The 25,570-nt window shown below is 40.1% G+C and overlaps 1 protein-coding gene across 2 annotated transcripts; it reads right to left on the bottom strand.

Moving 5' to 3' along the window:
* Positions 1 to 206: 206 nt before the first annotated feature.
* Positions 207 to 24,784, bottom strand: LOC118397646 (otolith matrix protein OMM-64). Of its 2 annotated transcripts, XM_052470030.1 has the most exons (26): positions 24,638 to 24,784; positions 24,151 to 24,275; positions 23,966 to 24,050; positions 13,400 to 13,543; positions 12,577 to 12,638; positions 12,022 to 12,045; positions 11,829 to 11,861; positions 11,527 to 11,577; positions 11,377 to 11,418; positions 11,102 to 11,140; positions 10,305 to 10,340; positions 10,160 to 10,213; positions 9,384 to 9,428; positions 8,663 to 8,710; positions 8,244 to 8,303; positions 7,777 to 7,938; positions 7,581 to 7,616; positions 5,903 to 5,980; positions 3,117 to 3,869; positions 2,784 to 2,939; positions 2,603 to 2,659; positions 2,130 to 2,177; positions 1,894 to 1,941; positions 1,462 to 1,518; positions 1,111 to 1,204; positions 207 to 1,006 (listed from the first exon to the last, which is right to left on the bottom strand). In XM_052470030.1, exons 4-25 carry the CDS (start codon positions 13,408 to 13,410, stop codon positions 1,164 to 1,166), a joined length of 1,941 nt encoding a protein of 646 aa, XP_052325990.1. In that variant the 5' UTR covers positions 13,411 to 13,543; positions 23,966 to 24,050; positions 24,151 to 24,275; positions 24,638 to 24,784; the 3' UTR covers positions 207 to 1,006; positions 1,111 to 1,163. The 2 variants fall into 2 exon arrangements, with proteins under 2 accessions (XP_052325990.1, XP_052325991.1); XM_052470031.1 differs by lacking the exon at positions 24,638 to 24,784 and having other exon boundaries at positions 9,384 to 9,422; positions 24,151 to 24,483.
* Between the last annotated feature and the right edge of the window lie 786 nt (positions 24,785 to 25,570).

Here is a 25,570-nt window from a genome sequence, read left to right as displayed (position 1 = left end):
CTCTATTGATTATTATCATGATATTGTATACATTTGATGTTATCATATTATTTATAGTTGATATTATTGTAAAGTATGCATTTCGCCTGTTCTTTACAAAGCATGTGACAAATACCATATGATTTGAAAGTCCTGGGAGTCTGTGAGTAGGCTTCTTACCGGCTACTCGTTTCATCAGCTGATTCACAAAAACACACACATACAGCTTTTTATCCCCAAAAACTTGCTGACAACTCAGTCTTTATTAGATTTCCCCCCTGTATACATATTCAAATGACATTCTCATTATGTCTATACAATTGTTATTTTACAATCTTTTCCGACTAATGTAGATCACACTTTTTTAGTACTTTCTCTAGATTTGTTTTGTATACCTTATCAAAGACATTGTTGCGTCATAAAACGTATGTACACTTCTCAATTTTGTATAAATGACCTAATGTTTTTCATCATTTAAAAAAACGAATGTTGAGCTGTGAGTCAGTCTGAGTTATTTTTCAAATGTAGCAGCTGTTATCAGTTAGAAGGACAACGTGCCAATTGAGCTTTCTGTCAAGGACTGAGACATCAATGCATCATACGAAATCAGGAGGAAACCAGTAGGAACCCTGCAGAAACATAGCAAACCTACAATGACTGAATTAAAAAACAGACTTCTGGTATTCTCAAGGGCATTGTAAAAGAACATAGTGACCATTTTATCAATATGCTAGTTGATACGACAGGAGTGTTACTACATAAAATGTCTTTAACAAAAAAACAAAGTTGACATTCTTCATGATTCAATGTCCAACTACCAAAAAAACAATACATTGAAAAAGTGGGTGAAAATGTCATGTACACCAAAAAAAGTAGAATAATTTAATTTTATCCTCATAGACACTGCACACACCTTCACCATTTTGAGTGGCAAAAGAGGGTTAAGGAACTTAAGAGCAACATTTGACTAAAGTTTTTGTTGATATTGCTTGTTGTCTTTTTTTCTGTGAGATTCACCATGATGGGTCTGCAATGAAAGGAGACAGAATGTGAAAGGATTATATATATTATTTCAATGTACAGGATACCTCTCCTCTCATTAGTAAGTACAAATCAATGGGCTTTAGGTACCTATCAAAATGTCTGATTCCATCCACAACGTGCTGTGGGCTCAACCCACAGGGCTAAGACTGGGCTGCCAGGGCGGTGGCAGCAGCATCGGCGGCTGTAAATCAAATTAGATATACAGTACATAGAAGTGAATACAACAGCATCTGACTGCATCATACCGTACAATAAATGTATGTCAGAGTGAGAGACGGGTCATATAAGTATGTAATGGAAATGTAAAATGTGCGCACATAAAATGGATGCACGCATGACTAAGTCCCTTTGGATAAAAGCGTCTGCTAAACTGCATATATTATTATATATTAAAGTGCTGACATGGTTTGGTGGGTTGCAGTGTTTTGCTGACATTACCCTGCGAGGCGCCCTGTGTCATGTCATCCTGTTGGTCTGGTTGGTCCAGAATGTCAGCTGGAACGGCCGAGAGAGAAAAAACCCCACATTTATTCCAATAACTTTCTGTCGTCTGTGTGTTGCTCTGTCACTTCCTCATACTTGTCATTCCCAGCTCATCATGTGCTTTGGATGTGTGAATGTGTGTGTGTGTGTGGGGGGGGTTTATAACAAAGCAATTTAGCACAAACACAGCCAGTACTCCACAACAAACCTCTGGTGAGTTCATTAGAGTTGTTTATTTAACTGGTCTAGCCACAGCAAAGTGCCCTGGATTCCTGTGTACGTGTGTTTGTGTGTGCGTACGGGCAGATTGATGTTTGTTTCTGCATAGTGTCTATTGATGTGAGCTGTGGGAGGCATCAGGCAGGGCAGTCCTGTCTCCTCTCTTACCTTGAGTTGCCTCGACAACCGAGTCCATCTCACCAGACTTCATTATCTCTGTTCAAACAAATAGACATCTGATCAGAAAAGTCACAAGGACAAAAGATGTGTTTATTTTGTGGCTCGTTGACTGAGTTGACTGGTGAACACAAATGCACTGTTTCTTCCCCTGGCGAGGAAGCCTTGAAATGCTTGGTCCTTTCATTGGTAACTACCCCAAGAAGTAAGTCAGTTTTGGGCCTTACCTTCTGAATCTGGAGTCATTGTTTCTTCCCCATCTATCTCATCGACATCTGCGGAAAAAAACACGAATCAGCCTTGTTTTTACTATTTCAATTAATATTACATACATACGAGAAAAACAAATGATTTGAAATATATTTTTTGATGCATTTTAGGATATATGTGTGAAATAAAATAAATGGCCAAATAATGTATTTTTTAATGCATTTTGTAATGTATTTTAATCCATGATACACATTTGTAAATGTATTTGGAATACATACATTATTTAGAATACATACATTTGTATGGCCAATGTTTTTTATTTCACATGCATTTATAAAAAAAAATAATCCTCATTGGTCTCATCCTCATCTAAAGAACAGATTCATATATATTATGTTGAGCCACAATAATGAATTTGAATGTTACAACAGCTAAAGAACAAGCCATTTGAAAGCCCCAGTGATATTATTCAGGATCAGAGGAAATAAACCTGTGTGTGAATCTGCGCCTGGCTCTGCATCCGATTCAGATTGGTCATCCACTGAGTCTATGAAGATAAAATGATGGACCGTTTGACATAGGTTACTTGACAACTCTATTATTCACTACTGCATGGATCAGCTGAAAAACAGGCAAGGTGATTAAGTGACACACAAGATAGAGAGACTTACCAGAGGCATTCTTGTCCATATCATCCTTGTCCATATCATCTTTGTCCATATCATCTTTGTCCATATCATCTTTGTCCATATCATCCTTGTCCATATCTTCTTTATCCATATCATTCTTGTCCTTATCATCTTTGTCAGACTCAGCATCGTCAGAATCTATATCAGAAAGAAGTGTTTCAGTTACCACAATATAATTCCATTGTCACGAACAATACTACACCATATTTTACATGGAATCACATATGTACTTTTCATTATTAGCTGTTTTTCCTGACCACATGACCTGGCCTAATTATTAGCTACATTTCTATGGTTTTGTAGTGGTAACCTCACCTTTGGGCTCCTTCATCATGCTATCATCAGTGTCCTCTGACTGGGCTTCAGTGTCCTCTTCACTGTCATCCTCTTGTGGTTCAGAGGCATCGCTGGTCCCAATGTCCTTTTTACTGTTGGAGTCTGGTTCAGCCTCACTTTCATCCTTACTGTCCTCCTGACTGTCGGACTCTATTGTTTTTAGTTCCCTCTCCTCCTCTGCCTCCTCCAACTCCTCCTCCTTCTTTGCCTCCTTCTCCAGCTCCTCCTCCTCATTTACTTCCAGCTCCGCCTCCTCAGAATCCTGTGGATGCTTAAAATCTTGCCTCCCTACAGGGCTGCCCTCCTCGATACTGTCTTCAGGGCCGGGCTTCTGGTCCCCCACATCACTCCCCTCCTTCATGTCTGCAGCTACAGTCTCCTCCTGGCTGCCAATCACTCCTCCCTCCTCCAGGTTCATTTCCTGCTGCTCTAGTTCCTCCCTGGGGACCTGGATCATCTCATCGCTGTCATCATTGCTGTTGTCTGCGCTGTCTCTGTTTTTCTTATCATCTTTGTCTGGTTTGTCGTCTTCGGTGGTGTCCTTGCTGTCATCTGAGTCGTTCTTAACGTCTTTCTCTGGCCTGTCATCGTCTGTGTCAGAGTCTGAATCTGCAGCGCCTTGTTTGCTGTCGCTGTCTGCCACTTCCTCTGTCTGTGTGTCTTCTGCATGGGCCTTACCATCTAGTTCAGTGTCCTTATCCTCATCACTGTCATCTTTGTCTGTGGCAGCATCTGCAGACAAGTGAGAATGTTAGGACATCCTGGTAATGAATACGGTTCTGTTAGGGCAGGTATTCCCAAACCCCCAGGGATACGTACAATGCCGTCGGGGGTATGCCAAATAAAAATGTGATTCACATTTGTTTTTAAATATATATATATATTTTTTAATTTTATTTTTTATTTTCACATTTTCAAACCGTCCATTCATATTTTCCAACGGGGCTAAACATTTGGTAATACATTTTCTTGCCTGAGTTGCCTCGTTTCACTGCCAAAAATAAAATGTAACCATCTAGTGTTCAGCGAAATAACAACAAAGTCAAATACAGTTAGCCTAGTCAAATAATTAACATCCATTACTCGCTCGCTGGACACTAGATGGTTAGCCATTACTCGCTCGCTGGAATTACACTAACGGTCCATATGTAGCCAAACGTAGCTGCTGCTCATGTTGTTATCTGTACTGATGGCGCAAAAGCCATGACAGGGAGACATAGTGGAGTGGTAACGTGAGTGCAAGCAGTTGCTCCCAACACCACTTGGGTACACTGCAGCATCCAAGGGAATGCCTTGAAAAACGACAGCTTGAAAAACGTTTTGGAAACTGAAAGTTAAAATGGTTCACTTTAAAGCAAGGCCCCTGAACTCTCGTGTATTTTCTGCACTATGCAATGATATGGGCAGCGACCATGTAACGCTTTTACAACATACAGAAATGCGCTGGTTATCAAGGTGCAAAGTATTGACAAGTTTTTTTCAAATTGAGAGACGAGCTTAAAGTTTTCTTTACTGACCGTCATTTTCACTTGTCTGACCACTTACATGATGAAGAGTTTCTCACATGACTGAATCTAGGATTACAGGGACTCTCTGCAACTATATTCAATGTGCGGGACAAAATTGAGGCCATGGTTAAGAAGTTGGAGCTCTTCTCTGTCTGCATTAACAAGGACAACACACAGGTCTTTCCATCATTGTATGATTTCTTTGTGTGCAAATGAACTCAAGCTTACAGACAATGTCAAATGTGATATAGCGAAGCACCTGAGTGAGTTGGGTGCGCAATTACGCAGGTACTTTCCCCAAACGGATAACACAAACAACGGGATTCCTTATCCCTTTCATGCCCTGCCTCCAGTCCACTGAGAGAGCCTCATCGAAATTGCAACAAGTGATTCTGTGAAAATGTAATTTAATCACAAGCCACTTCCAGATTTCTGGATTGGACTGCACTCAGAGTATCCTGTCTTGGCAAATCGTGCTGTTAAGACAGTGATGCCCTTTGCAACCACGTACCTATGTGAGAGTGGATTCTCGGCCCTCACGAGCATGAAAACGAAATACAGGCAGACTTATGTGCATCCTTTCAAGCACACCCTTCTCATTAACCTGTCGTGAGTTATTCACAATTTTCGATTAACAAATAAGGTTTTGTATGTAAGATGGTTAAATTAAGATCATAATTATTGATTATTATTATATAATTATTTGTGCCCTGGTCCTATAAGAGCTCTTTGTCACATCCCACGAGCCAGGTTGTGACAAAAACTCACACCCATTTAATAAATGTATCGTATAGTGTGTGTGTGGCAGGCTTACAATGATGGCAAAAAACAACATTTGAGAGTTTGTTGACCCTGGTGCTAGAGGGGTCATGCAGCTGGAGGTTGAATGTTTGAAGGGGTACGGGACTATAAAAAGTTTGGGAACGACTGTGTTAGGCTATATGAAGTAGAATATGTAGAACCAAGTGAGAACAAGAGAGATCTTAGTATTGAGCCTTTTGGGAGGCCAGTGATAAGACCTACCCTATCATGACCCTAGGGTGAGAGACTAACGTAACCTTCAATGAGCACACTCCCCTGCAGAGTCGTTATCTAACGTTTTTTCTTCATCTGCGGCATCCTTTTCATCTGCACCAAGAGGATGCAGATGAGAAGGAAGTCAAAAACAGGTTTATGACCAAATGAAGGATAGAACAGCTCAAAATTACAGTTTCCCAGACAATCAATGTCCAGTTCAGAAATGTCAACTAAACACACCTGCATCACTCTTGTCGTCACTCTTGTCATCATCTTTGTCCGTCTCTGTGGCCTCATCCATGTCATCACTGGTCACATCTACAATAACACATGATTTATGTCATCACTGGTCACATCTACAATAACACATGATTTATGTCATCACTGGTCACATCTACAATAACACATGATTTATGTCATCACTGGTCACATCTACAATAACACATGATTTATGTAATCACTGGTCACATCTACAATAACACATGATTTATGTCATCACTGGTCACATCTACAATAACACATGATTTATGTCATCACTGGTCACATCTACAATAACACATGATTTATGTCATCACTGGTCACATCTACAATAACACATGATTTATTTCACTGGTCACATCTCAATAACACATGATTTATGTCATCACTGGTCACATCTACAATAACACATGATTTATGTCATCACTGGTCACATCTACAATAACACATGATTTATGTCATCACTGGTCACATCTACAATAACACATGATTTATGTCATCACTGGTCACATCTACAATAACACATGATTTATGTCATCACTGGTCACATCTACAATAACACATGATTTATGTCATCACTGGTCACATCTACAATAACACATGATTTATGTTCACTGGTCACATCTACAATAACACATGATTTATGTCATCACTGGTCACATCTACAATAACACATGATTTATGTCATCACTGGTCACATCTACAATAACACATGATTTATGTCATCACTGGTCACATCTACAATAACACATGATTTATGTCATCACTGGTCACATCTACAATAACACATGATTTATGTCATCACTGGTCACATCTACAATAACACATGATTTATGTCATCACTGGTCACATCTACAATAACACATGATTTATGTCATCACTGGTCACATCTACAATAACACATGATTTATGTCATCACTGGTCACATCTACAATAACACATGATTTATGTCATCACTGGTCACATCTACAATAACACATGATTTATGTCATCACTGGTCACATCTACAATAACACATGATTTATGTCATCACTGGTCACATCTACAATAACACATGATTTATGTCATCACTGGTCACATCTACAATAACACATGATTTATGTCATCACTGGTCACATCTACAATAACACATGATTTATGTCATCACTGGTCACATCTACAATAACACATGATTTATGTCATCACTGGTCACATCTACAATAACACATGATTTATGTCATCACTGGTCACATCTACAATAACACATGATTTATGTCATCACTGGTCACATCTACAATAACACATGATTTATGTCATCACTGGTCACATCTACAATAACACATGATTTATGTCATCACTGGTCACATCTACAATAACACATGATTTATGTCATCACTGGTCACATCTACAATAACACATGATTTATGTCATCACTGGTCACATCTACAATAACACATGATTTATGTCATCACTGGTCACATCTACAATAACACATGATTTATGTCATCACTGGTCACATCTACAATAACACATGATTTATGTCATCACTGGTCACATCTACAATAACACATGATTTATGTCATCAAGCTGCCGTCACCTATTATTTGATGTCTTTGAATTGCCAATGAACCTGTCTAGAACAACATTACAATAAAACCTTGATGTTGTTCTTCATACTTACCAGCAGAGTCAGCTTGCACATCTGTCAGCACTTCATCTTGAAAATAAACAAAAAGTTGGTTGTATGTTTTATTATGAGTACCTAATCATATTTTCATTAGACAGGATAATGCATTGTCTACTTATCAATGCTTTGAATGGGGGATCAGTGTATGTGTGTCAGGACTGTCACAATGTCTGCTTTATACACATTTTACCTGTGGAGTCACTTCCTGGAGACTCTGTGGAGTCACTTCCTGGAGACTCTGTGGAGTCACTTCCTGGAGACTCTGCGGAGTCACTTCCTGGAGACTCTGCGGAGTCACTTCCTGGAGACTCTGTGGAGTCACTTTCTGGAGACTTATCCACACCTGCTGAGTCTGAAATCATAATTTAATTAGCAACATAAATGTATTATATTTATTAATTAACAACATAGACCTGTTGATTTTTACAGCGATGTTTGTTACACTGATTATGTTTATTATAATGATAATGCTTGTTACAATGATAATGTTTGTTACAATGATAATGTTAGTATGCTCTGATGATCTGTGAAGTTAGAGTTTGGTTATTGTGTAAGTAAGTCAGAGAGAATGGGTCTTACCCAAATCCTCTGTTGTAAGTCAGAGAGAATGGGTCTTACCCAAATCCTCTGTTGTAAGTCAGAGAGAATGGGTCTTACCCAAATCCTCTGTTGACACCTCTGTCGACACCTTCTCCATGTCATCAGCACCATCTGTATCTGTGGTGAAGACAGACTAAATGAGTCCAAATTCAAACAATTTATGGCCGTTTTTCATGGGTGAATGTTATTGTGGCCCTAGTCTAGAATGAGTTAATTGTTTTAGGGTACGTCCCAAATGACACCCTATTACCTATACAGTGCACTATATTTGACCTATACTAAACAGTCCTGGGTCAGTATCCCGATTCCAATAACTGGGTGTATCACAATTCCAATACTTATTGTTGATCTGTCTATCTATTGATTGACGTATGTCAAATCAAAATTATAATTCACAGTGATGAAGGACTTGAAGATTTAGGCTCAGTGGTTGTGAAGACTGCCATTGCTTTCTGTGCTGCAAGATGTGCCCTCACCTGGTATATCATAATTGTCTATGGTCTCTGCCACAGCCTCAGAGGCATCTGAAAAAACAGATCATATTTGATCATGTACTGACAGTCATCATCAGCTCTACCCTACATCCCTCCATTAACGTAGCCATGTGGACTCAGCTAATAATGTAACCTAATGTAGAAGGAGTAAAAGAAACGCCTGAGTGGAGTTCCCACATCCACTTTTCTGCGGAAAAGGAAGCTAGGTTGAAGATAGCTGTATCCCTGAAAACAGGATGCATCCGGTTGTTGGCAACTCCACTCAAGGTGCTCGTAATGTAACAGTATTTCTGTATCATTATATTACTATGTATCAGATGAACTATCATTTTGTACTTTATTATATTACTATGTATCAGATGAACTATCATTTTGTACTTTATTATATTACTATGTATCAGATGAACTATCATTTTGTACTTTATTATATTACTATGTATCAGATGAACTATCATTTTGTACTTTATTATATTACTATGTATCAGATGAACTATCATTTTGTACTTTATTATATTACTATGTATCAGATGAACTATCATTTTGTACTTTATTATTTTACTAGGTATGATAACTCTAGTCTAGAAGAATGTGCCTTTCATTTTGTATCTTTGTTTTGACTAAAGTAACTGTTGTGTCCAAAAGAATGAGACAACTTTGACATTGGGTAGCAAGAACATCTCTCAAAACATATTGTTTCACTCACCAGCTGCATCCGTTGTATCTTGGCTGCCTGCTGCTTCAGCTGCATCTTAACATAATGACATTAATGTTATTGGAAGGTATGAAAATACTGTATAATTTCCTACCTTGTTATTGAACATGATTACATAACCATACAGTAGTTTGGCCATCGATTTGCTGCTGATGTTAACTGCCACTAAAATGGTTTATTTGATTAATGCTTGACAATAGATGTATGGCTGCAGTATGTCTTCCCCCAGGTTTGTCCAATTCACACATGAAAGTAGACAGACAGATGCAGTAACTACTGTAAAAAAATATATATATTTAAAAAGCACATTACAGCACAGCACAGGCCTGGGGAAACAACAAATGCCATGCATTTGGGGCGGCAGTGTAGCCTAGTGGTTAGAGCGTTGGACTAGTAAACGGAAGGTTGCGAGTTCAAACCCCTGAGCTGACAAGGTACAAATCTGTCATTCTGCCCCTGAACAAGCAGTTAACCCACTGTTCCCAGGCCGTCATTGAAAATAAGAATATGTTCTTAACTGACTTGCCTGGTTAAATAAAGGTAAAATAAAAAAAAATAAAAAAAATTCTCATCGTCACCATGGAAATAATTTTAGGGTGTGTCTGACTTTCCCTCACAGATTTTCACTCAGGCTAATGTGTGGCACACAGTGCTGTGACACATGACAGAAGACTGCATCTGTACATCCTGCATTGTTATCAAATGATTTCGACCTTTGCCCTTAACCCTTATCATTGACCTTTGTGTATTTTGCTCCTAGGTCTCACCTGGGGCATCAGAGTCATCAGGATTGCCTGTAGTTTCCACGCTGGTATCTCTGTCTGTAGGACAAGGAAGGGTGAGTATGATGCTCTCTGTGAAATCACTAGTATAGAGTGTTTTTCATTGAATTCAAATGAATTGGTTTCTCACTGTTTGTGTCTGGGAATATATCACTGCTACTGGCATCTGATAAATGAAGAACAAACATCAGGTGAGTTGGAATTAGACGTTTGGCATTAGAAGTTTTAGCCATGGATTCTTCAGTACTAAAATCTGTCTGGGTAAGATTAATATTACCATGACATGTTTCCTTGGTAACTGGTTTTGATTGGGCTTACTGTCTTTCAGATAATGTATTCCTCTAAGACATCTGATGCAGTTTATAGTGGGTGTTAAAGAATGACAGTAAGTAAACAATGTGTTCTGTCATGAGGAGGTTTGGGGAAGTGGGAAACATGGTTTTTGGCGAGCCTTGATATACCTTTGGCTTGGATTTGAGACCCCTTTGGTTTACTGTCTGGACATTTACTGTCTGGTCTAGAAAGCATTTGTTTAGCTCTGTTTCGGGGGAGGGGGGTGTTGTTATACTGTATGTGAGTATCCCCCATTGCAGATCCTCTATAGGGGATAGTTAAGTGTTTTTTTAGTCTTATAGCAGGCCCATTTTGTATGCTCACTAATTATTTGCTGTAATTTTGATAATTGTGGCTAATGAATGAGGTGTGTGTTTCTTACATTATAGTCTGAGCGGCTCAACATGTGTTGTCAGACCCAAACAGACCCACACCCACCCACCCAACCACACCCACCCACCCACCCACCCACACCCACACACACACACACACACACACACACACACACACACACACACACACACACACACACACACACACACACACACACACACACACACACACACACACACACATACACACACACACACTGACCTGGGGTGTCTGTTGTATCAGGTGAGGAATCCACTGCACCTAAAAACAAATCATGATCAACAGCTCAGCGTTCCTTCTCTCATATTGAACTTTCTTCACTGGTACTGTGAGGGGAAATGTTTTACTTTCTTAGGGAATCTGCATATTCATTCTTGTTCTCTAATCTACAGAGTTGGTTTCCTTGAAAGTCTAGTTGAGTTGGTTCTACATCATTCACTCAAGATGGCATTAACTTCTTCCTTGATGGAAAGATCCCCAGACCCAGAGCCTCATACCTCCTGCTAGCTCTTTACTGGAATCAGTCCCATCTGTGGTCCCTGTGAACAACAGAGGATTTCTTATTAGTGTCCGTCGGTATAAAATGGTGCATACCTTGAGTGGTTAAGAAGGTATTAGGTAGGAGATACATTGGCGTCAGTACAAACCTGCGGAGACTCCATCCGGGCTCCCTGTGAGGCCTCTGCCATCTTTGTCACCTGAGACAAAAAAAAGTATCATAGCACCCCTTGCCAATGACCACCCAGCTCAGCCAATACCAATCTGGAAAACTCAGTATCTTAATGTATCCAATTATGCAACAGTCAAATGGTTTCTTTTAGCACTGTTGAGGTTTCAGTCCATTGTTTTCAAATGGAAATTAAATAAAACGACAAAGCACATATCAGAAGCGATCCATATGTAACCTATATGTGTAGGCTTTGACTGGAGGGGTTGTCCGTGTGCTTACCTTTAAGGTGCACTAGCAAGGGGGCAGCTCTCTCTGAAACACACAGCACACGGAAGGGTGTCATTACACCAGCATAAACACTAGTTCAGACTGAATAGAAAACCACTTCTAATTAACAAAGCTGATTAGCATGTACTTTTCTAACTGTTGTGGTGATTATGAATGTCATGATAAAACACAAATTACACATTACCATCATTGTCTGCCTCGGTTCCATCTGTCAAATAAATATGCATTAGAGAGCATTAGGGGAGCATGATTAGTGGTTTGGGGAACTAGCTCCATTTGAATGGGTCATATATGAGGCCCACCCTACTCCTCTCTCTACCCCACATCAGGCAAAGGACAACAGACCTCTTTTGTGTCTCCACAGAGAGACCAGGGTTCTGATTACACTGCCATTGTGGAGAGGCAGAGGACTCCCATTGTGATTCAATGAGATGGATGGAGGTCGCAGTATACATTGGAAAAGCCTCCTCACTTAAACATTATGTCATGGTCATTTCGGTTTATATATTTGCTCACTTTATGTTTGCAGTGTAGCTTAGAGTAGCTTACACTGGATAGCTGGAAAGGTGAAGCACGATGAATGAAATTAAACTTAAATAAAAACCATCGTCTCGACAACATCTTGTGCACATAACTATAAAATTGTCATTATTATTAAACTGTAGTTACTGATGGAAGAATTCTAAATTGACCCACATTTATATGATTTAGAAGAATGTTTAGTTGAATGTTTTCTTACCATTAACAGGGGCTGAGAGAGCAAGACCAGCCAAAGTAAAGATCAGAGGAACAATCAACAGTCTGTTAGAATAAGAACACAGACATAGAACTGGTCACTTCACTTTTCAAACAATCATTTAGTCAAACAGATAGTCTGTGTTCTCCTAGAAGCCATCTTAAGGTTTTTAGTGGCAGTGGAACATTTTAAAACGACTATTTGAGAATGGAAGGTTGCAGGAAATGTGTTTGCCCTGCTCATAGCATTATAACACATGTGAATATATGTACCTTGCAGCAGGGAAAGGTTCTTATGTTCAACATATCTTATGGATAATTACTGATCACTAAAACCAATTAAAAGTTCATCAATGAAAAGTTGTTAGATTATCTATCTTTGTAATATAATGAAAAGTCAAACACAGGGTGTTTATTAAACATTTAGACTTTCTCAAATTCTGACTTCTCAAAAGCTTTTTAAAGACTGTCTAGAGTCCCATCATTTTATCTCGTACCACAATCATTATTGGGTTTTTATCCTATTGTTATTGGAGTTTAGAAATGAACAAGGAAATCTTCAATAAGAAAAAGAACTACATCTCCAACATATTGCGATCCACACAAAAACAATTCATTCAACTATCCCCTCTTGCCATCATTGAAATACCCAAAGCAGATGTAAACTTCTCAGGTTTCATTCTACATGTAGAGTGACAAATAAAACTTCCCCCAAGAATACAGATATATGTCCAAATAGATTGAGTAATTGCATAAGTACCCGTACACACATGTAAGTTCAAAATAAATACCAAAAGCTAGCCATCCTTGTGTTAGTATTCACTTACCGTGACAACATTGTGATGGGATAGTTTAGCCAGTGGGGCAACACTCAGGTGTCTCTATAGTTTCCAGTAGGTCTACAGTCTGGCTGGAGGGAACCCAAGGGGTTTTATACTTTCACCACTCCCTCCGCTCCTAGGGGGCAGAGCCTGTGAGACACACAGAGAGACACGGGGGGCTTGCAGAGGAACATCATTGCACTCCTTTAAAATAAGGTTGAGAGAGGCTCTGACAACTTTGTTTGTGTTTCCAAACAGTGATCTGAATCAATCCCCCATATCTCTCCCCTAAACATTCAGCCCCTCACACATACTCATAGCATACACTCACCCCGCCCCCCTCTCAAAGTTCCCAAACATATCACTTAGGTGTGTAGATCGTTTTGTTGTTTTATTTCTTTTGTTTGCCCGTGAGATTTTAATTGTGTTTCTCAAGTGAGCTGTGGTTGGTGTGCTCTTCTGGGGAACAAAACACAGATGTGTGGTTAGGCAGGAAATGTTCTTGGATTTTAACCACGTGGTTACTCTGTGCTTTTTTCTTGGCATAGCAGGCTACTCGTAGACTACCTGCCTAGAAGTTATCTAGTGGTAAGGGTATGATGTAGCCACATATAAAGTAGGTATGTTGTGATGTTTTTATGGTGTTTTTATGCTATTTATGAAGGTTATGTAATGCTCACCGACACCGGATGTTTTTTTTATTTTATTATTATTATTTTTTTTTTACCTTTATTTAACTAGGCAAGTCAGTTAAGAACAAATTCTTATTTTCAATGACGGCCGGATGTTGAACATGTTGTCAAAAAAATGTACGTTTCATCAAATCTGTCCCTAAAATCTTTACATCCTTGTCAGAGCTGAATGCCAGCCGGAGAGGAGGAGATTGTTGAGAGACCTTCAGTCTTTCTTTGTCTTACAAGGTTCAGTATGGTTGAAACAGGGAAGCAGACATCAAGGCAAATAGTGTGCCTTGATGTTACCATTTTTAAGAATGTTGTAACATATTTACAGCTTTGTAACTTTTTGATGACGTTTTCTAGCAGTGTTGGGAACCTCTGTGATAGTCTAGGACTTTGTCCCACCCAATCAACTTTCAGTGACTTCATTAGTGATGATGATTAGGATTTAGCATGTTAGGTTTTGAGACATTGACATAAAGATAAACCTGGACCAACATGGATAACTTTAGTATCATCTCTATGGAAAAAAAAAGTTACATTATCACCCTTATCATTTCACTCCTCACAAGTTGCATCACAGACTTACACTCTCACTCTGAGGAAACTTTTAAAGCCAGTGTTGAAGAGAAAGGATAGTTTTTATTTCGTAGTTCCAACCAAAACTCTTAACTCTTCTACTAACCTGATGAAAACATTCATCAAGACATTTTCACATGCAAGATACCCCACTGGCAGGATTATAATGGGTCTGGACTTTTTCTTATAGGTCAGATTCAACTCTCTTGAGGATTGGGGATTGACTGTTTCAGATGCTAATCTGATGCTAATGTTAACATTTGTATGGTAATTAGGTGAAAAGCCAATAGATAGTTACTGTAACAGAATAGAAGATGACTAGCTAGCTTCCAATCATATTAACTCCCTGTTGTTAACTTGACCAATTCCCCCATACATAGTATACTCGGTCATATAATACTTTATATGGTCAAATAATATTCATAGAACAAAAAGGAAAGTTTTACATCTTCCTAAGTCTGAGGGTGGTTTTAACCTTCCAGACTTGGAATTGTATCAACTCACTACCCAAGGCTTTTACTTGCGACATATAGTTAAAGCTGCAATATGTAACTTTTTGGGCGATCTGACCAAATTCACATAGAAATGTGTGTTATAGAGCTGTCATTCTCATTGGAAGCAAGACTATGAAGGGGTATATCTGTTTTATGTGTGCTATTTCTCTGCTTCCCGTTAGTTTTGGCTCTTTTACCCTTTCGGTTTTGTACACCAGCTTCAAACAGATGAAAATTCAATATTTTTGGTTATGGAAAGCGGTTTAGATGGTGCAGTGATTCTCTACACTATACTTGCTTGTTTAGTCACATACACTGAAATTAGGCAAACTATTAGAATAATAGCAACCAGGAAATGGTGGAGCGATTTCTGCATAGTGCATCTTAAACGCACTAAAAAGGAACAATGGGTAAATATTGAAGATGTGGATGCTCATCCCCAGAATATTTTTTACATGTCTATTTTCAAAGGATAAAGCTAAGAACATGAACAACTTCATAGTTAAAAACACTGTAACAACATGGAAGACAATGAAACGTATTCTACAAGAACCAATGTGACTTCCTAAAAACACAACCCTATGGAACATTCCTTGGATAGCTTTTCAGGAATCACTGATAAATTGGTCCACATGGAAAACTAAAGGCATAGCAATTGTAAATGACATGGTAAAAGGAAATACATTAATTCCCATGTCAGAATTAAAAAGTAATTTTGGACAGACCAATGTAGATAGTATCAAATACATGCAACATAAACGTTATATATCACAAAATGTGGATTAGAAATGTGTTGGACATTAGAGCAACCTTGAGGGAATCGTATTTGAGACAGAAAGGGGTATTCATACGATAGGGAAGATATATAAAACCTTGCAGAGAGCATATCCAACTGACAATCTCTTAGAAAATAACATAAACTACTGGAACCAAGACTTCAGGAGAACTGATGTTGGCACAAGATGGAGGGAGAGTTGGAGCATAACTAACAAAATTACATTTAACATCAATGTACCCTTAATCCAGTATAAACAAATGTTTATTATAGAAGAGACAAAATGCACAGATGCTTCAGCACAACGTCAGAGTCATGTCTTAAGTGTAAAACTATTAATGACTCAATAATCCATGCTCTCTGGGAATGCTATAGTCTCTGGAAGTTGTGGGCGGAGCTAGAAAGTTGGTATTACAATGTAAACTTACTTTTAATCCGTCTGTCTGCACATTTCAAGACATGACATATAGGGATGTCGTGAGATACCCAATGGGTTGGGTGATGCTCTTCTCATCACTCATCTTGAAACAACGTATACTAAAAACTTGGAAATCAATCCGCCATCATTAACACATGGGAAAATCTAATTATTTATTGTTGAAATATTGAAAGTATGTGGGCTACGGAGAGAAACAAAATGGTGCCGTTTCAGGCCATGTGGCAGAAAGTGATGTGGGAGCTGGAGATAAGGGAAAGTGGTATACCTAGACAGTTGTACAACTGAAATGTGTCTTCTGCATTTAACCCAACCCTTCTGAATCAGAGAGGTGTGGGGGGGGCTGCCATAATGACATCCGTGTTTTTGCCGCCTGGGGGAACAGTGGGTTAACTGCCTTGCTCAGGGGCAGAATGACAGATTTTTACCTTGTCAGCTCAGGGATTTGAGCCAGCAACCACTCTAAACACTAGGCTATATATAGATTGGGGTGGGTGTGCTAGTGTGTCTGGGCAGGTGTGATGTAATTGATGTTTGTTCGATGTTGTTGTTTGTATGTGTATGTTTTGTATTGTCTATAAAATATTAAAAAACATTTTATAAAAAATAAAAAGGTTAACTTTACTATCATCTCTATGGAAAAACAGCTGCTACATTATCACCCTTATCATTTCACTCCTCACGAGTTGCATCACAGACTTAGACTCTCACTCTGAGGAAACTTTAAAAGCCAGTGTTGAAGAGAAATGAGAATTTTTGTTTCTTAATTCCAACTGAAACTCTACTTGCATGCTTGTCAAACACAATGGGGCAAAAAAGTATTTAGTCAGCCACCAATTGTGCAAGTTCTCCCAATTAAAAAGATGAGAGAGGCCTATCATTTTCATCATAGGTACACTTCAACTATGACAGACAAAATGAGAAAAAAAATCCAGAAAATCACATTGTAGGATTTTTTATGAATTTATTTGCAAATTATGGTGGAAAATAAGTATTTGGTCACCTACAAACAAGCAAGATTTCTGGCTCTCACAGACCTGTAACTCTTCTGTACCTGTATGAATGGCACCTGTTTGAACTTGTTATCAGTATAAAAGACACCGGTCCACAACCTCAAACAGTCACACTCCAAACTCCACAATGGCCAAGGCCAAAGAGCTGTCAAAGGACACCAGAAACAAAATTGTAGACCTGCACCAGGCTGGGAAGACTGAATCTGTAATAGGTAAGCAGCTTGGTTTGAAGAAATCAACTGTGGGAGCAATTATTAGGAAATGGAAGACATACAAGACCACTGATAATCTCCCTCGATCTGGGGCTCCACGCAAGATCTCACCCCGTGGGGTCAAAATGATCACAAGAACGGTGAGCAAAAATCCCAGAACCACACGGGGGGACCTAGTGAATGACCTACAGAGAGCTGGGACCCAAGTAACAAAGCCTACCATCAGTAACACACTACGCCGCCAGGGACTCAAATCCTGCAGTTCCAGACGTGTCCCCCTGCTTAAGCGAGTACATAGCAGATGTTCTGAAAGAGCTGCAAAACCTGGACCCGTACAAATCAGCTGGGCTTGACAATCTGGACCCGCTATTTCTGAAACTATCTGCCGCCATTGTCGCAACCCCTATTACCAGCCTGTTCAACCTCTCTTTCATATCGTCTGAGATCCCCAAGGATTGGAAAGCTGCCGCAGTCATCCCCCTCTTCAAAGGGGGAGACACCCTGGACCCAAACTGTTATAGACCTATATCCATCCTGCCCTGCCTATCTAAGGTCTTCGAAAGCCAAGTCAACAAACAGGTCACTGACCATCTCAAATCCCACCGTACCTTCTCCGCTGTGCAATCTGGTTTCCGAGCCGGTCACGGGTGCACCTCAGCCACACTCAAGGTACTAAACGATATCATAACCGCCATCGATAAAAGACAGTACTGTGCAGCCGTCTTCATCGACCTCGCCAAGGCTTTCGACTCTGTCAATCACCATATTCTTATCGGCAGACTCAACAGCCTCGGTTTTTCGGATGACTGCCTTGCCTGGTTCACCAATTACTTTGCAGACAGAGTTCAGTGTGTCAAATTGGAGGGCATGCTGTCCGGTCCTCTGGCAGTCTCTATGGGGGTGCCACAGGGTTCAATTCTCGGGCCGACTCTTTTCTCTGTATATATCAATGATGTTGCTCTTGCTGCGGGCGATTCCCTGATCCACCTCTACGCAGACGACACCATTCTATATACTTTCAGCCCGTCATTGGACACTGTGCTATCAAACCTCCAAACGAGCTTCAATGCCATACAGCACTCCTTCCGTGGCCTCCAACTGCTCTTAAACGCGAGTAAAACCAAATGCATGCTTTTCAACCGATCGCTGCCTGCACCCGCATGCCCGACTAGCATCACCACCCTGGATGGTTCCGACCTTGAATATGTGGACATCTATAAGTACCTAGGTGTCTGGCTAGACTGCAAACTCTCCTTCCAGACTCACATCAAACATCTCCAATCGAAAATCAAATCAAGAGTCGGCTTTCTATTCCGCAACAAAGCCTCCTTCACTCACGCTGCCAAGCTTACCCTAGTAAAACTGACTATCCTACCGATCCTCGACTTCGGCGATGTCATCTACAAAATGGCTTCCAACACTCTACTCAGCAAACTGGATGCAGTCTATCACAGTGCCATCCGTTTTGTCACTAAAGCACCTTATACCACCCACCACTGCGACTTGTATGCTCTAGTCGGCTGGCCCTCACTACATATTCGTCGCCAGACCCACTGGCTCCAGGTCATCTACAAGTCCATGCTAGGTAAAGCTCCGCCTTATCTCAGTTCACTGGTCACGATGGCAACACCCATCCGTAGCACGCGCTCCAGCAGGTGTATCTCACTGATCATCCCTAAAGCCAACACCTCATTTGGCCGCCTTTCGTTCCAGTACTCTGCTGCCTGTGACTGGAACGAATTGCAAAAATCGCTGAAGTTGGAGACTTTTATCTCCCTCACCAACTTCAAACATCAGCTATCCGAGCAGCTAACCGATCGCTGCAGCTGTACATAGTCTATAGGTAAATAGCCCACCCATTTTCACCTACCTCATTCCCATACTGTTTTTATACTGTTTTTATTTATTTACTTTTCTGCTCTTTTGCACACCAATATCTCTACCTGTACATGACCATCTGATCATTTATCACTCCAGTGTTAATCTGCAAAATTGTATTATTCGCCTACCTCCTCATGCCTTTTGCACACATTGTATATAGACTGCCCATTTTTTCTACTGTGTTATTGACTTGCTAATTGTTTACTCCATGTGTAACTCTGTGTTGTCTGTTCACACTGCTATGCTTTATCTTGGCCAGGTCGCAGTTGCAAATGAGAACTTGTTCTCAACTAGCCTACCTGGTTAAATAAAGGTGAAATAAAAATAAATAAAATAACATGTCCAGGCCCGTCTGAAGTTTGCTAGAGAGCATGTGGATGATCCAGAAGAAGATTGGGAGAATGTCATATGGTCAGATGAAACCAAAATGTAACTTTTTGGTAAAAACTCAACTCGTCGTGTTTGGAGGACAAAGAATGCTGAGTTGCATCCAAAGAACACCATACCTACTGTGAAGCATGGGGGTGGAAACATCATGCTTTGGGGCTGTTTTTCTGCAAAGGGACCAGGACGACTGATCCGTGTAAAGGAAAGAATGAATGGGGCCATGTATCGTGAGATTTTGAGTGAAAACCTCCTTCCATCATTGAAGATGAAACATGGCTGGGTCTTTCAGCATGACAATGATCCCAAACACACCACCCAGGCAACGAAGGAGTGGCTTCATAAGAAGCATTTGAAGGTCCTGGAGTGGTCTAGCCAGTCTCCAGAGCTCAACCCCATAGAAAATCTATGGAGGGAGTTGAAAGTCCGTGTTGCCCAGCAACAGCCCCAAAACATCACTGCTCTAGAGGAGGTCTTCATGTAGGAATGGGCCAAAATACCAGCAACAGTGTGTGAAAACCTTGTGAAGACTTACTGAAAACATTTGACCTCTGTCATTGCCAACAAAGGGTATATAACAAAGTATTGAGATAAACTTTTGTTATTGACCAAATACTTATTTTCCACCATAATTTGCAAATAGATTCATTAAAAATCCTACAATATAATTTTCTGGATTTTTTTCTTCTCATTTTGTCTGTCATAGTTGAAGTGTACCTATGATGAAAATTACAGGCCTCTCTCATCTTTTTAAGTGGGAGAACTTGTACAATTGGTGGCTGACTAAATACTTTTTTGCCCCACTGTAACTCTTCTACTAACCTGATGAAAACATTCATTAAGATGTTTTCACATGCAAGATACCCCACTGGCAAGATTATAATGGGTCTTTGTCTGCTCTGTTTCTTATAGGTCAGATTCAACTGCTGGGGATGGACTGTTTCAGATATTAATCTGATGCTAATGCTAACCGCTTGTATGGTAAGTAGGTGAATAGGTGATCACTGACGAAAGCCAATAGCTGGTTAGTATAACAGAATAGAAGATCATTAGCTAGCTTCTACTCCTATCAACTCCCTGTTGCTAACTTCATTGGGTCGTCATTTTAACATTGTAGTGGTAGAGGTTCACCATCAGCCCCCCACAGTTTACATAGAACTAAGGGGCTTTCCACCCTCGACTAGTGGGACTAAACTGCAGACCATGTTTGGAGCTGGTAACATAAGCATTTCGCTGTACCCGCTATAACATCAGCTAAACTGTGTATGCAACCTTTGATTTGATTTAGTCAGATGGTAGAGGCTAATTGAAATGACTCGGTACCATTAATACATTTGGTACAGATGCTAACTTCAGAAGGGGCGTCCCACCCTATAATAGCAGTAGGGCTAAGCTTTAGACCATTCAACAGAGCAACAATCAGTCAGCCTGTGCAACAGATAAGCATTTGATATCTTTCTCTTTCGTCTTAGCTTCTTCCTGACTCTGATGTCTAACCCCCGGTAGATTTCCAGAACACCTTGATAGTCTTTCCTTGTTCTTTTTAAGTTACACAACATTTCAGTGGATGAACCTGTGAGTGAACTCAGGTTTTTGCTGACCTGGTTGCTAGCTTGGCATTATCAAAACGAACTGCATTGTATCAGATTTAAATCTATTGAAATCTCTCGGAAAAAGGCTTTAATGTAAATAAGGGAGATTTCAGTGCCAAATGCTGACCACTGATGAAACGTCTCTGTTTACTGTGCAGTTTTTGAATGAAAATAGTTCCTGAAATCTGTTGAGGAGGTATACTGTTGTGTAATGATGAGTCTTGTGATTGAACAATGAAGATTGTGTGGTATAATGGATTAAATTGGGTTTCAGTGTCAATGGTCTCAAATCACATCTTTTGCCATATTTGCCATATTCAGTGGTTCACTAGTTGGCCTCAACACTACAGTATTACAAAATACTTCACTTCCTTCCCAACATGGCTGTGGACTATCAAGTATGAGGCATGACCTTACAAGTTTTTAACAACCTGCCAACTGAAACCTACTGACCCATTAGTTAATACAGATTCAAGTCCAAGGTTTTAGGGATAGAGAGTTAGAGATAATAATAATAATAATAATATAATAATATATGCCATTTAGCTGACGCTTTTATCCAAAGCGACTTACAGTCATGTGTGCATACATTCTACGTATGGGTGGTCCCGGGAATCGAACCCACTACCCTGGCGTTACAAGCGCCATGCTCTACCAACTGAGCCACAGAAGGACCCTAAGAGATCAGAAGGACCCTAAGAGATCAGTGCCTGGTCTTTCCCCCTGCCTGCTGTTGTCCTTTCTAGTATACTGATGTATCTTGCTCCAATCGTATCACTCTCATGGCACGTTCTAGAACACTGTTTCTGGTCCTGGGCACGCTAAACACCTGGACTGAGGTCACCTCTATCACAATTTCTGCCAATTGATATGATATGATTCCAAATCTATCTGTCCAGTGTTATTACTGAATGGACTGAAATTAAAATGGTATTATCTCTCTCCTTCTCCCTTTATTCAGAGTTGGGTAGTTTATTGTATCATAACGGATGTACAGTAGTACAACTGACCAGTCATATCAATGCTTTGAATGTGAAGTCTTCAGTCAGTGGTGTTTGAGCTGGCGCACCTATGCCTGTTTGTACACCCACTCAGTATTAACAGGGAACACCTCCTCATTCCTCTGATGAGAGCTTTTGGTAGGGTGGCTCTTATCTTCTCAAATCAAATCTCCTTCTCAAATCAAATCTCCTTTTACCTGGATGTTAGCTCTGTAACACAAAATGAGAGGCCTGTTATTTTTAGCCTAACACTTATTTAGAAGCAAGCACCTGTTTTCTAGCTCAATCCCAACCCATCCCTTCTGCATTAATTACCCTATACTGTAGTGTACATTGTGAAAAGCAATAGACTTAATTCCTCAACTGTGCCATCTTTAAAAAAGACCATGCTAAGGAAATGCATTTATTGTAAGCTGCTGTTGGCCACGTCTTTGTCAGAAAATACATTCCTTATGTCAAGGAACTTCATGGTTAGGTAAAGGTTGATTTAAAATATAGGGGAACGTTCCAGATGTTGTCTCCTTTTTTTCCAAAGGGAGCTTTTATGACATTTTCAAATATGACATTGTAATGTCATCACAGCCAAAGGAGAGAAGGAAATCAATTTACTCATTGCAGCTTTATCGACAAGTTCTTTGCAATGAATGCAATGTATTGATTTATGTTTCAATACTGTTGACGCTTATCTCTTTGCATTGAATGCAACGTATTGACTTATGTTTCAATACTGTTGATGCATATCTTTTCAAATCCAATCAAAGTTTATTAGTTGGGTACACAGATTTGAAGGAATTATAGCAGGTGCAGTGAAATGCTTATGTTACTAGCGGCAACAGTGTGTCTCCCAATACAATACAAATACCGAAATCAAAACAAGAAATCAAGATATGACAGAACGAATCCAATTAACAAAAGTAGATATGTTAGAGTGACCATGTCTGGAGGGCAGGCAGCATGTCCCTGTGATGCTTTGGGCTGACCGCACCACCCTCTGGAGAGCCATGTTGTTGAGGGTGGTACAGTTTCCGTACCATGTGGTGATGCAGCACGACAGAATGCTCTCATAGACGTTTGTAAGGGTCTTAGGGGCCTTGCCGAATTCCTTCAGCCTCCTGAGGTTGAAGAGGTGCGGTTGCGCGTCTTCACCGTAATGTATTGACTTATGCGTCATGGTCTTTCTTTGTATTACCAATGATACCATATTGGGAGACCTAGACGTCAGTTCAACGTCTAGTTTTGATTTACATTTTATTCACTTGTCAAACATGAAACAATGTTGAATCAGCCAGTTTGTGCCCAGTGGGAAAGGCCATATGTATTTTTCAGCACATTTAAAAAGAACATTGTGGCCTATGGAGGATGGAGTTGTTTTTATGGAAAATCATGATGTATTCCTCATGGCTCTTCATTTGGTTACGGCTGATATCAGGAACAAATGATACATGTGCGTATATGTGGGAAGTACAAATCCCTCTTTTCAACTCAAGTCATGTAGAGCTAGTTCCTCTTTGTAAAACAGACGACTTACCTGTGAATGTGCAGCTTCGTTAAGGAAAGACTTGTTAGCCTGCCCTTCAGTAGCCGTGCTCTATACAGCTGCAGTCACAACAGGCCTGGACAGAAAACCCGGAAAACAGAGGACAAAGTGAGGTCTCAGGAAACTGGGGTTGATGGATCCAACAAAAGAGAAAGGTAAATCTTGAAGACAGACACCTCTGTTAAAAGATGGAGGCCATTCAGTGGAAGTGCAAGCATGGTAACCAGCCAAACTCTTTCCATTGCTCTGTGTTTCTTAAACTTTTTTCTTCACAGTTGGAAGCTGGTGGTATGCATACAAACTGCTCTTAATGAGAGAGAAAGAGAAAGAGAGAGCGAGAGATTACTCCGAACTTGGTAAAACCCAAACCCTGCATATAATTGACAGAATATACAGGCTACAGTTCCCCTAATATACTGTACATAGTATTGGTTAACACGAATCCCACATCTTTATAGGCCTAACTAATACACTTAGCTGACTAGGTGATGGTGGAGAACCCACTACTCTACTACAACTTCTTACCACTGTCTGTGTTGTTGAGTGTCAATAGCAACCGTGTTGGGTGGTTGAAGCATGCCTCTAGCCTGAGAGAAAATAAGGTGCCGGTTTTCTGAATAATGCCCTCCTCTTCTCCCAAGCACTAGGCCTAATTGTACTTACCTCAGTGTCTGTGTTTAATGATGGTGAAGTCACACAGAGAGCAACTGGTTAGCCTATTTATATTTTTAAGGTCCTCAGTGAGTGATAGACCTTTCTGAAGTTTGTGTTTGGCCTGGTCTCTAAAAGGATATCAAACAGTTGTTGTTGTTATGTTGAGTTGCTACCATGCCTTGTTGTCATGGGTTACTGCCTTGCTATGTTGTTGTCTTAGGTCTCTCTTTATGTAGTGTTGTGTTGTCTCTCTTGTTGTGATGTGTGTTTTGTCCTATAATTATATTGTATTTATTTTTTTATTCTTAATCCCAGGCCCCTGTCCCCGCAGGAGGCCTTTTGCATTTTGCTAGGCCGTCATTGTAAGAATTTGTTCTTAACTAACTTGCCTAGATAAAGGTTACACTTTTTTTTTTAAACAGGCCTAATACAAAAGAAAATGTATTATGTGTGTGATTATGATTTTAGTTCTTCATCCTTTCACTGTGTTTAGTCTTGTGAAACATAAGCACAACAGACACCGTCTTACTAACACGAGTGGGAAAAAATCACTCTGGTAATATCTCACTTGTCTGCAATCCTTCTCAGGAGCAGTAGGGAGCAGCACTGATGCCTCCACCTGTTGAACTGTGCACTAGCTCATAGACAGGACGTAACCCTAGTAGAACTTTATAGTAGCCACATCCTTTTCTAAATTCAGTTCAGAATTGGGTCCCTACAAAAACCTGGACAATACAATATGCAGGAGATGGTCCTGTGTCAGTTTGACACGTGACTGATATTTTAGAGAGCATGTTCACGTGATCCTTTTTCATGTAAGTGATGTGAATGACTGTTGCTGTGAGCAACCGAGCGTCTTTGTCTTTCTGGCACCTAATGTCTGCGAGGGAGGCCTTTGAATGACGCAGCACATCAGAGACAACAGACAGACCTTAAACTGCT

This window comes from Oncorhynchus keta, chromosome 19 (genome assembly GCF_023373465.1).
Source record: "Oncorhynchus keta strain PuntledgeMale-10-30-2019 chromosome 19, Oket_V2, whole genome shotgun sequence".
NCBI lineage: Eukaryota > Metazoa > Chordata > Actinopteri > Salmoniformes > Salmonidae > Oncorhynchus > Oncorhynchus keta.
This window is presented reverse-complemented; position numbering and strand designations above follow the sequence as displayed.

Bases quoted from the DNA above. Each gene is read 5' to 3' on its own strand.
- LOC118397646 (XM_052470030.1), bottom strand. The intron at 5,981-7,580 runs GTAAGTATGAAG...GTGTTATTGTAG, and splicing joins TGTGCAAGCTGACTCTGCTG to ATGTGACCAGTGATGACATG. The intron at 2,178-2,602 runs GTTTATTTCCTC...TTTTTTCCGCAG, and splicing joins AGGCGCAGATTCACACACAG to ATGTCGATGAGATAGATGGG.